Below are 12,629 nucleotides of genomic sequence, written 5' to 3' on the forward strand. Positions count from 1 at the left end.
AAACAAAATTACTAACTAAAGTATAGAATGTGTGTACAGGTCTTTGTCTTTAGCCTTAGGGTGTCCAGTTCAAACATTGTTTTCAAATGTAACTTAGGTTGGGTTTTTTTCTGCCTCTTTAATGTGATTGTATTATTACTTTATTTAAAAAAAATTTTTTTTAATGTTTTATTTATTTTTGAGACAGGGAGAGACAGAGCATGAACAGGGGAGGGTCAGAGAGAGGGAGACACAGAATCTGAAACAGGCTCCAGGCTCTTAGCTGTCAGCACAGAGCCTGACGCGGGGCTCGAACTCACGGACCTGAGATCCTGACCTGATCATGACCTGAGCCGAAGTCGGCCGCTTAACCAACTGAGCTACCCAGGCGCCCCGATTGTGTTATTACTTTAAACTACAGTTAGGGTCATTTATTAGATTGTATTCTATTTTGAGTTTTTCTCCACTTTTCTCATGGTTGTTGTTTGAATTTAAGTATGTAAAATTTACTCTTTGTGGTGTACAGTTTTATGAGTTTTTAAAAATGCATTGAGCTGTGTCTGCCACATGATATGGAAACAGTCATGATACAGAAACAGTATCATCATCCTAAAAATTTCTTTGTGCAGTGCTCTTGAGGGCCACCGTTTCCCCTCCCCCCTGTAACCAGTGAACTGTTTGCTATCCTTATAGTTTTTCCTTTTTTAGAATGTTACATAAATGGAATCATACAACACATAGCCTCAGAGTCTATCTTCTTTCTTTAGCAAAATAGTAAAATATTATCTGTTTTTGCCATACATTACATTTAAAAAAAAAATTTTTTTTTTTTAAACGTTTATTTAGTATTGAGAGACAGACACAGAGCATGAGCAGGGGAGGGACTGAGAGATGGAGAGACACAGAATCTGAAGCAGGCTCCAGGCTCTGAGCTGTCAGCACAGAGCCCAGCGTGGGGCTTGAACCCACAAACCGTGAGATCATGACCTGAGCTGAAGTCAGACGCTTAACCGACTGAGCCATGCAGGCGCCCCAACATACATTACATTTTATATCAAGCCTTTTTCATTTATATTATAAACATTTTTCTTAAAAAAATTTTTTTTTTAAATGTTTATGTGTTTTTGAAAGAGATGGAGAGAGAGTGCGAGCAGGGGAGGGGCAGAGAGAGATGGAGACACAGAATATGACGACAGGCTCCAGGCTCTGAGTTGTCAACACAGAGCCCAACATGGGGCTCGAACTCACAAACCGTGAGATCATGTGCTGAGCAGAAGTCGGATGCTTAACTCACTGAGCCACCCAGGCGCCCCTAAAATTTTTCTATTAGTAGGTGATCCTTTAGGTATTCTTTTTTTTTTTTAATATTTATATTTGAGAGAGATAGAGAAAGAGAGCGTGCAAAAATGGGGGAGGGACAGAGAGAGAGAGAGAGGGAGACAGAGGATTCATTACAGGTTCTGTGCTGGCAGCTCAGAGCCTGATGTTAGGGCTTGAACTCACGAACCCTAAGATCATAACCTGAGCCAAAGTTGGACACTTAACGGACTGAGCCACCCAGGTGCCCTAGGTATTATTTTCATTGCCAATATAATATCTATTAAATGGTTATACCAAAATTTATTTATAACTTACCTTAATTTTATGGTTTTTGTTTTTTGCTATTCTTATAAATTTTAGCAATTTTATTGCTAAAAATGTAGGTTTTTCTTTTTTGCTATTCTTATAAATTATGCTAAAATGGCCATTTTTACGCAAATGAATTATCCTTTTGAATTAATTCCTATGTGAGATTTCTAGACATGAGATTACTTCATGCCCAATAAAGCATATTAATTACTGCTTTTTGGAAAGGTTGTCCTTTTAGCAGAGTGCAATATACAAATTTCATAGACCATTACCCACTTTTTGTTTATGTTTTTAAAGCTAAGAAGTCAAAATCATACTTTGTTTAACTTGCATTTTCCATGTTTTCAGCAGGTCATATTTGCTTATTTGTGATTTATAGTTAGCTGATAGTTGTTAATCATAAATGCTGCAGTAGTTTTTCTTAGTTTGTTTGCCTTGCATCTTTAAAAATAATACTCTTTTTGGGGCACCTGGGTGGCTTAGTCAGTTGAGCGTCTGACTTCGGGTCAGGTCCTGTCTCGCGGTTTGTGAGTTCGGCCTGCGTCGGGCTCTGTGCTGACAGGTCAGAGACTGGAGCCTGCTTCAGATTCTGTGTCTCCCTCTCTCTCTGCCCCTCTGCCACTCACACTCCGTCTCTCTCTCCTTCAAAAATAAATAAACATAAAAAAAAAATTCTTTTTTTTACTGATTATAAAAGTAATACATGCTACTCTTAGATAATTGGGATAATAGAATAATCACCCATAGCACTATGTACATTCTGACATGTTTTCCCTGTGTATATACATATTTTAATTGGTTTTATTTGAGTATGGTTGACACACAATGTTACATTAGTTTCAGGTGTAAAACATAGTGATTTGACAAGTGTCTCCATTATGCTGTGCTCATCATAGGTGTAGCTACCATCTGTCATTATTATGTTATTGTCTATATTCTTTATGCTGTGTCTTTTATTCCCATGACTTATTGATTCCATAACTGGAAGCCTGTATCTCCCATTCCCTTCACCCATTTTCACATGTGTACAGATATTTTCATGTCTGTATGTTTATTTTATTCTTTGAACAAAATTAAGATCATGTACATAGATTTTGCTTCATAAAAATTATGAACTATTTTATGGAAACTTCATTTACATGATGAGAAATCAGAGATTATAAGTGAAAACATATAGTTTCTTATGTTTTACCAGAATTTCTTTATGCATATTTAAGCAAAGAAAAATATACGTATTTCTCTCCCTTTTGCATGAAAGATAGCATGTTCTACTCCAGCTCCCCTACTAGTGTTCTTGGTCCAATACACCATTTATTTCTTTCTCTCCTGGATTACTGTGATAGCTTCTTGCTAATTCTTTTCTCTCTTGCCATAACTACATTCCCTTTTCACATAGTGGACAGAATAGTCCTTTAAAAAGAAAATTTGAGGGGCACCTGAGTGGCTCAGTCAGTTGAGCATCCAACTCTTGATTTTGGCTCAGGTCATGATCCCAGCGTCGTGGGATTGAGCCCTGCATCAGGCCCTGTGCTGAGCGGGGAGCCTGGTAGAGATTCTCTAAAATAAAAAAAATTTAAAAACGATTATGATTTTAAAAAAGTAGTACTAAAAAGAAAATTTGAGTTCAGTCATGTCACTCTCCTGCCTGAAACTCTTTAGTGCTTCCTGTTACTATATTAATATTTACATTCCTTACCTTGACCAACAAGGCCTTACCTTGACCAACATAATCTGGGCCATGCCTACATCTTTGACCTCATGCCCCACCATTTTCCCTTTGCATGCTAAGCTTCGGTGATACTTGCCTTCTTTCCATTTCTTGAATAGTCTAAGCTTGTTTCCATCTCAGAATCTTTGCTTATTGTGTTCCTTCTTCCTAGAATACCCTTAGCCTCAAAACTTTTTTTTAAAAAAGTGTTTATTTATTTTGAGAGAGAGAGTGTGAGTGTGAGTAGGGGAGGGGCAGAAAGAGAGAGAGAGAATCCCAAGCAGGCTCTATGCTGAGTGGGGCTCAAACCCACAAACCATGAGATTATGACCCGAGCCAAAATCAAGAGTCAGACGCTTAACTGACTGAGCCACCCAGGCACCTCAGCCTCAAAACTTTTCAATGGCTTATTCCTTATCTATCACATCTCAGCTCAAATAGTCATTTTCCACTGTTCATAACTAACACAATACCCTATTTTATTTTTGTCACTGCAGTTAATTACTGTTTGAAATTTTTATTTTTCCACTAGAATGTAGGCTGTATGAAAGCAAAGATCTTGTTTGTTTCCTAGTATCCTTAGCTCATACAACAGTGAGTGACTGGGGCGCCTGGGTGGCGCAGTCGGTTAAGCGTCCGACTTCAGCCAGGTCACGATCTCGCGGTCCGTGAGTTCGAGCCCCGCATCGGACTCTGGGCGATGGCTCAGAGCCTGGAGCCTGTTTCCGATTCTGTGTCTCCCTCTCTCTCTGCCCCTCCCCCGTTCATGCTCTCTCTCTGTCCCAAAAATAAATAAACGTTGAAAAAAAAAATTAAAACAAACAAACAAACAAAAAAAACAGTGAGTGACACATAATAGGCACTAAATACATATTTGAATGAATGAATATCCCTCTAACTTTATTTTTGATCATCTACAAAATTATCTTTTTTTAATATATTACTTAATTGTTATGGGTGAATTGCTAATTAAGATTATTAAAATTAAGGTAATCTTTTAAAAATATTTTTAGGAAAAACATTACAAGACCATTTGAGGATCAGACATCATTGGTGAGTACAAGAAACTCTGATTTAAGACAGCATATACATGATTGGACTAATTACTGTTCCTTTAGTAATTTGTGATGTTTTGAATTCGAAATCATCCTATATGAGGGAATTTTGATGTAAAGTGAAAGTGAAGTAAGATTTATTAACTTAATTTTTAAAGTTTATTTATTTTGGGGGGCAGGGTGGAAGGGCAGAGTGAGCAGGAGAGCGAGAGAGTCCCAAGCAGGCTCCCCACTGTCAGCACAGAGCCCGATGCAGGGCTGGAACTCCCAAATCAGGAGGTCATGACTTGAGCCAAAGTCAGATGCTTAACCAACTGAGTCATCCAGGCGCCCCTGTTTGTTTATTTATTTATTTTTTTTTAAAAAACATTTTTTAACTATTTTAAATTTTTTTTTTTTTCAACGTTTATTTTATTTTTGGGACAGAGAGAGACAGAGCATGAACGGGGGAGGGGCAGAGAGAGAGGGAGACACAGAATCGGAAACAGGCTCCAGGCTCTGAGCCATCAGCCCAGAGCCTGACGCAGGGCTCGAACTCACGGACCGCGAGATCGTGACCTGGCTGAAGTCGGACGCTTAACCGACTGCGCCACCCAGGCGCCCCTGTTTATTTTTGAAGTAAGACTTTCATACTTTTAAAACTATGACTAAAGTTTAAAGTTTATTTTGAGAGAGAGGAGAGAGCATGTGCATGTGTGCACGAGCAGGGGAGGGGCAGAGAGAGAAGGAGAGAGAAAATGCCAAACAGGCTCCTTCACTGTCAGCGCTGAGCCGGATGTGGGGCTCAGTCCTATGAACTGAGATCATGACCTGAGCCAAAAGCAAGAGTTGGACATTTAACCAACTGAGCCACCCAGGTGCCCCCAGAATACAGTTTGTAAAGTTCTTATATTTATGCATTAATTGGGATTTCTTTGGTTTTATAGGAATTCTTTTCAAAGAAGTCAGATTGCTCTTTATTCATGTTTGGCTCCCATAATAAGAAGCGGCCAAATAATCTAGTAATAGGTAAATATAATTTACTTTCCTAATGTTTGTGTTTACAGTCTGTTTTGTGACTCAGATTAATTGATGGTGTTGAGATTTCAGGAGTAACAAGTAAGCTCTAAGCTGGTTTTTAAAAATTTTTCTTGTGCCTTTGAATGAAATTTTTAATCTATCAGACTGCAGGTAGAGAATAGGCATGTAAAAATACTACTTTACCAAAAGTTGCCAATATTTTTCTAATATAAAATATATGTATCTTAAATCAGTGTTAGAGAAAAAAACAGTAGCATACCTACCCACATAAATTAACCCTTCACCAGTAAGAATTGACGTTTAATTTGGTATCGTCATTGGCTTAGGCAACCCCTTTTACTTCTTATGGGCCTTTATTTACTCTTCTATATAATAAGGGAGTTTGGTTAAACGATTTCCAAGATCCTTTCAGGGCCAAGATTGCAACACTGTATTCTAGGTAGAGTTGAAAGTTTAAGAAAGAAGGGGACATGTTTGGTGGGGTATAAGGAGAAAAAAAAAAAGGGAGATAATAACATTTTGGACATGCAAATTAAGTGGGTACATATAAGGTGGCACTTTGGGAAAAATAAATGTTTAAAAGAAAATGTATTTTCCTTCTAGGTCGTATGTATGACTACCACGTGCTCGATATGATCGAATTAGGAATTGAGAAGTTTGTCTCTCTAAAAGACATCAAGGTACGATACTAATCATAAAAATAAAAGCATTTTGTAATGTTGTTCTTGGGCAATAGTGACATCTTGTGGTGAAGAGTACTATTACAGTTTGTAGCTTAACTTTGTTTTTATTCTAGTGTGCTCTGAGATAAAAGTAAATTTCATTTTATCTTTATGTTTTTGAGTGTCACTACTTTATTTTGGTGTAAAGACAGGAAGCTGGAAAATACACTATATTTAAAATTTTTTGTTCCTTTTCATGCTGTGGAAACTCCCTCATTTTATTTTTACTTTAAAAAGAGATATAACCATATAACACATATTTGGATCTTCTGGCAGTTAGATTCAGAGTGGTTTTTAACTCTTGTCTAGGCTCATAGTTTAAATGCTATCCTCTCCCTCAATTGTCACAGCACCTATTTTATGGAACCTCAGAAATACTGGAGTTTTCTGGGGCATCTGGGTGGCTTAGTTAGTTAAGTGTCTGACTTTGGCTGAGGTCATGGTCTCGCTGTCCATGGGTTCGAGCCCCGCGTCGGGCTCTGTGCTGACAGCTCGGAACCTGGAGCTGGCTTCAGGTTCTGTCTTCCTCTCTCTCTGCTCCTCCCCCACTGGTACTCTGTCTCTTTCTCAAAAATAATAAATAAACATTACAAAAAAATTTTTTTAAATAAATACCAGAGTTTGAAAGCGAGCCTTGTTCTAAACCTACGATACTTTGGCTGGTCCTACAGTATTTTGGCTGCTGGCCACCAAAATGCTAGTTCAGTCTTTCCCTTCACCCTCAGAACTCTACTTTAGCAGAATCTGTTCCATCAAATGTTCCATCAAGTAATTATTTTATTTAGATTTCATTGCTACCCTGTGTAAGGCTAAAATTACTTTTCCTATTGGATAAAGTTGGAGATTGAGGCCCAGGGGAATTCCATTGGTGATCTGGAGTCATATAGAACTTAGAAAGAAAGGATATTGAAGTTTGCAGTGGAAAGTTACATAATTGTTCTTGTTTATGGGTCTTTGAAGGTCATGGTATAGTTGAAAGAATTGTAAAATGTGTCATGACTCCTTTTCCTAGTCTCCCCTAAAAAGAGGACATGCCTTCCAAGTTTGTTGTGTGTTTGTAAAAAGGCTCTTCCCAGATGTTACTTAGCTACACCAGCTTCTTCAGGTACAGGGTAGAACAGTGGCCTGAGATTGGATTTCGAGACAGAACAATTGGATTGAAGGCCTGTGTTGGCCATTTAGATGACTTTTGTGACCTGATAGATTACTTGCCTGACCTTCAGATTGCAATCAAGTATTAAATAGGTATAATAATATCAAATGAGATAATATATGTGAAAATGTTTATCAGCGAAGATAATGTTTTGGAAGGTGTTTGGTAAAGTATATAAACTGTGATGCCTTGTTATGGTGGAAGCTATCATTTTATTACAGTTTGTCTTTAGGGCAGTGTATGAATCCTTGGAGAGGAGCAGCATATCTGGCTTGGTCACCAGGTAGTGGGTGTGAGCACTGGTTGATGCACGCATGCTAGCCCTCGGTAGCTTCTATAACCACCAGGTCACAAGACCATTATCGTTTGTCAGGTCTCACGCTTAACAAGCACCATTTAAATTGAATACTAAATTTTCACTCATGGAGCATATCCATAACTATAATAATCACTAATTGATGACCATATGCTTACATTGGCAGTCCCTACCTACACTGTTAGCCAGAGCTTCACTTTTACCTCGTTATTCCATTACAACTTGTTTTTAGTTTGTTTTGGAATTGCATGTCTGTTATACTTTCTCTTCATATTTATTTCTTTTCTGCGTCTACCTCCTTATTTTTAAGACCTCTTCGCCAGATGTTTCTTTTCTCACTTGCCTACTTTTATTGCCAAGCCAAGCCTCATCCTCCTGTTTACTCTTAAGTGAGAAGTGATTCAGTTCTACCAGGAAATTGAATGATTATTCTGGGAGCTTATTTTCTAAGATGTGGCCAAACTCTTAGGATGGTTGTTTTACATAAAATAAGCCTTAATGGATGAAATGATTAAAATTTAAGGCCAATGTTGTTGTTTTTTAAATTTTTATTTACTTTTTCCAATGGTTTTATTTTAGATAGGAAAAGATACATTGCAGGTGCCTTGGAGTATTTTATTGGAAAGTTTGTTTATAATTTATAAGACATTTCTGGGGTGTCTGGGTGGCTCAGTTGGTTAAGTGTCTGCCTTTGGCTCAGGTCATGATCTCACGGTTCATGAGTTTGAGCCCCACATCGGGCTCTCTGTGGTCAGCACAGAGCCTGCTTCACATCCTCTGTCCCTCACTTTCTTTGCCCCTCCCCCCACTCCCTTTTTCTCTCTCTCTCAGAAATAAATACACTTAAAGAAAAGAATTATTTCCTTTCTTTCCCTTTGTTTAAAAAAAAACTTAATTCAGAAATTTAGTTCAAGGACATTACATAATTATAATGTTTTTAGTATACTTATATGACAGTACTTATGTAATATTTTGAATTTTTAGTGCCTTTTAGATAATTCAAATAAAGCTCATCTGTTGTAGTTTCTTCTAGTTCTGGGTTTACACATTGTGAAAAATATCAGTGACCTACGTGTTAAATACTGTTTCATGTAACTTGTTCAGTTACATATATATATATTTAAAAAAAATTTTTTTTAATGTTTATTTATTTTTGACAAAGAGAGAGAGACAGAGCATGAGCAGGGGAGGGGCAGAGAGAGAGGGAGACACAGAATCGGAAGCAGGCTCCAGACTCTGAGCTGTCAGCACAGAGCCTGATGCGGGGCTCGAACTCACAGACCGCGAGATCATGACCTGAGCCGAAGTCAGATGCTCAACCGACTGAGCCACCCAGGCGCCCCATTGTTCATTTATATTTTTATGATGTGTGTACTGGGTCATGACGTAACATAATATTTTTTATTATACATTGTGGTCAGGATGTTGCTTCACTTTCTCTTACCTTCTGTGTACTTTCTTTTTTTAAAATATTTATTTTTTTTGAGAGAGGGAGAGACAAGTTAGCAGGGGAGGGGCAGAGAGAGAGAGAGAGAGAGAAGGAGACACAGAATCTGAAGCAGGCTCCAGCTTCTGAGCTGTCCACACAGAGCCTGATGTGGGGCTCGAATCCACAAACCATTAGATCATGACCTGAACTGAAGTCTGGCGCTTAACCAACTGAGCCACCCAGTGCCCCATTACCTTCTGTATACTTAAATAGCCTCCATAGACCTAGGGGTAGCAGCAGCAGGGTCAGGGAGGCACAGATGGAACATGGAAGAGTCATTGGGTCCTGGAAGGTCCATTCAGGCCCTAGAGGCACAGATCTTAGGTACACCTCCTAAGTAGAGACAGTTAAGGTTCAGAGTTAGGAAGCAGAGACTGTCAACAAGAGTGAACAGGAAGAGGCAACAGGTGACCTCTGGTCCTAGGGCAGAGGATATTTGTTTTCTTGTCCTGTTTTTTGTTTGTTTGTTTGTTTCTAGATGTGTACAGTCCTTGATTGATACCAAAATAGAGGTGCTAGAATCAATGGGAAGCTCAGACTAACACTTGTTCACTGTCATAAATTAATCATTCAGTTAAAGAGTTCTATTAGATTTTTTTCTTTTATTTTGGTGGCTTTTAAAGGTTATTATTATTCACATCACATTCTTCTTTGTATGGAAAATCCAGAACTGGACAAAATACTTTTTTTAGTGAGAGCCTCAACCATGCTGAGTAAGGATTGCCCATACTTTCTATAGCTTGTATAAAATTCTCTTGTTTCCCATGTTACTGTGGAGTTGGTAGTTTAATCTAGCTTTCATTTAAATACTGTTTATGTGACACAGTAGGAAAGGCACAGTGGTAGTAAATGATTTAAAGAAATTAAATTTGTTTAGACTCTGAGATGTCGGTTGTTAAAAGGCTGTGTATGTTTTGCAGCAATTTTAGCTTTTTATTCTTTGTACAGAATAACTTTAAAAAATAGCTTACATCATTCTTTGACCACTTATTAATTTGGTGATATGAAGGGAGTGGAACAAAAAATATTTTTTTAGTTTAAAAGTTGCAACTGTAGTTTTAAATCTTTAGATTTTAATCAGTATTCATAAATATAGTTTTAGGACAGTTAAAATATGAAAACTAATCACTGTGTAAGAATTGACTACTTTAAAATCAACTTACAAATAGTTTAGAATTGATAATTTTATAATTATAATTTTTTTTTCTGTTTCATAGAATAGTAAATGTCCTGAGGGAACAAAACCCATGTTAATATTTGCTGGTGATGATTTTGATGTAACAGAAGACTACAGAAGGCTAAAAAATCTTCTTATTGGTAAGTATTTTAATACTTCTCCACACGTTTGCTCAAGTAGGCAATCTAAGACTGTCATTGGTGGCACTTTGCCACTTCACTGTATATATACATCTTTTTCTTTTTGATCTCTTTCCTTTCTTCCCCCCTTTTCATTATTTTCTTTTTAAAAAAAAATTTTTTTTTAATTTTTTTTTTGAGGTGGGGGTGGGGACAGAGAGAGAGGGAGACAGAATCCAAAGCAGGCTCCAGGCTCTGAGCTGTCAGCATAGAGCCCAATGTGTGGCTTGAACTCACGGACCACGAGATCATGACCTGAGCCGAAGTTGGACGTTTAACCAACTGAGCCACCCAGGCACCCTTTCATTATTTTCTTTATTCCCCACTAGCAGTAAGGGAGAGTTAATGGATGTTATAATGCATTGATCATTTTTATTTTTTGATGCTCTAGTAACTTTATTGTCAACCTATATATGAAACATTTTACACTTTATAAAATGCTTCCACCCATTTTATGTCATTATTGGCATCATTAAATTTAGAAAATTAAGAACTTAAATTTTCAAGATTGTTGTACATCATCCACTTCCAACTCAAAAACCTCTATTTTTCTTAGTCTTGATAGGCAAGGTTTTTTAGACTCTAACCCCTTATAACTTTTTTTTTTATCTCTCCCAATTTCCTTCCTCTTTTTTCCATTTAAAGTGGCTTATTAAAAATACATTGTACACATTCCTATTGTCTTTTCTGATTTTTGTTCTCGTTTACCTAGTTTTTTCCATTCTTGCAAGTTTCAGATCAAGTTTCTTTCCCAGAAAACTTTCAGTGACTTCCCAACAGCTTTTTTTTATTATCCTTAATGATCGATCCTAAATGCCAAGCATATACTAGGTGCTTTATATGTATTGTTTTATTCTCACAACCTTGTAAGGTTGTCTTATAGATGAGTTATTCTTGGTGAACTACACTAGTTCCTAAGGACTTATGTAATGACTACATCCTTTCCTATGTGTTCACAAGTCCCCTTCATTTTTTTTTCATTTTTTTTTTAATGTTTAATTTTGAGGGGGGCGCAAGGGGCAGGAAGAGAGGGAGACACAGAATTCGGAGGCAGGCTCCAGGCTCTGAGCTGTCATAACAGAGCCTGACGCGGGGCCCAAACTCATGAACCACAATATCATGACTTGAGCCAAAGTCGGATGTTTAAGCAAGCCACCCAGGCGCCCCTATTAATTAATTAATTATCTATCTATCTGTTTATCATCCAAGTTAGTTAGCATATGAATGCAACAATGATTTCAGGAATAGATTCCTTAATGCCTCTTACCCATTTAGCCCATCCCCCCTCTCCCAGCCCCTCCAGTAACCCTGTTTGTTGTCCATATTTAGGAGTCTCTTATCTTTTGTTCCTCTCCATGTTTTTATATTATTTTTGCTTCCCTTACGTTCATCTGTTTTGTCTCTTTTTTTTTTTTTTTTAATTTTTTTTTTCAACGTTTATTTATTTTTGGGACAGAGAGAGACAGAGCATGAACGGGGGAGGGGCAGAGAGAGAGGGAGGCACAGAATCAGAAACAGGCTCCAGGCTCTGAGCCATCAGCCCAGAGCCCGACGCGGGGCTCGAACTCACGGACCGCGAGATCGTGACCTGGCTGAAGTCGGACGCTTAACCGACTGCGCCACCCAGGCGCCCCTGTTTTGTCTCTTAAAGTCCTCATATAAGTGAAGTCATATCGTGTTTGTCTTTCTCTGACTAATTTCGCTTCTCATAATACCCTCTAGTTCCATCCACATAGTTGCAAATGGCAAGATTTCATTCTTTTTGATTGCCGAGTAATACTCCATTGTATATATATATACCACATCTTTTTTATCCATTCATCAGTCCATGGACATTTGAGCTCTTTCCATACTTTGGCTATTGTCCATAGGGCTGCTATAAATATTGGGGTGCATGTGCCTCTTCGAAGCAGCATACCTGTATCCCTTGGATAAGTACCTAGTAGTGCCATTGCTGGGTAGTAGGGTAGTTCTATTTTTAATTTTTTGAGGAACCTCCATACTGTTTTCCAGAGTGGCTGCACCAGCTTGCAAACCCACCAGCAGTGCAAAAGAGATCCTCTTTCTTTGCCTTCTTTCCAACATCTGTTGTTGCCTGAGTTGTTAATGTTAGCCATTCTTTTTTTTTTTTTTTTTTTTAATTTTTTTTTTTTTTTCAACGTTTATTTATTTTTGGGACAGAGAGAGACAGAGTATGAACAG

The 12,629-nt window shown here is 37.9% G+C and overlaps 1 protein-coding gene across 2 annotated transcripts in view; it reads left to right on the forward strand.

Annotated features, from left to right (window-relative positions):
• RPF2 (ribosome production factor 2 homolog) overlaps positions 1-12,629 on the forward strand; it is a 35,647-nt gene that overhangs the window by 7,875 nt on the left and 15,143 nt on the right. For both annotated transcript variants that reach the window (XM_045499295.1, XM_045499296.1), the window contains exons 4-7: positions 4,330-4,369; positions 5,298-5,379; positions 5,995-6,071; positions 10,289-10,388. In XM_045499295.1, coding sequence (XP_045355251.1) covers positions 4,330-4,369; positions 5,298-5,379; positions 5,995-6,071; positions 10,289-10,388 — 299 coding nt within the window. The remainder of the gene's footprint in view (positions 1-4,329; positions 4,370-5,297; positions 5,380-5,994; positions 6,072-10,288; positions 10,389-12,629) is intronic.

Source organism: Leopardus geoffroyi, chromosome B2 (genome assembly GCF_018350155.1).
Source record: "Leopardus geoffroyi isolate Oge1 chromosome B2, O.geoffroyi_Oge1_pat1.0, whole genome shotgun sequence".
NCBI lineage: Eukaryota > Metazoa > Chordata > Mammalia > Carnivora > Felidae > Leopardus > Leopardus geoffroyi.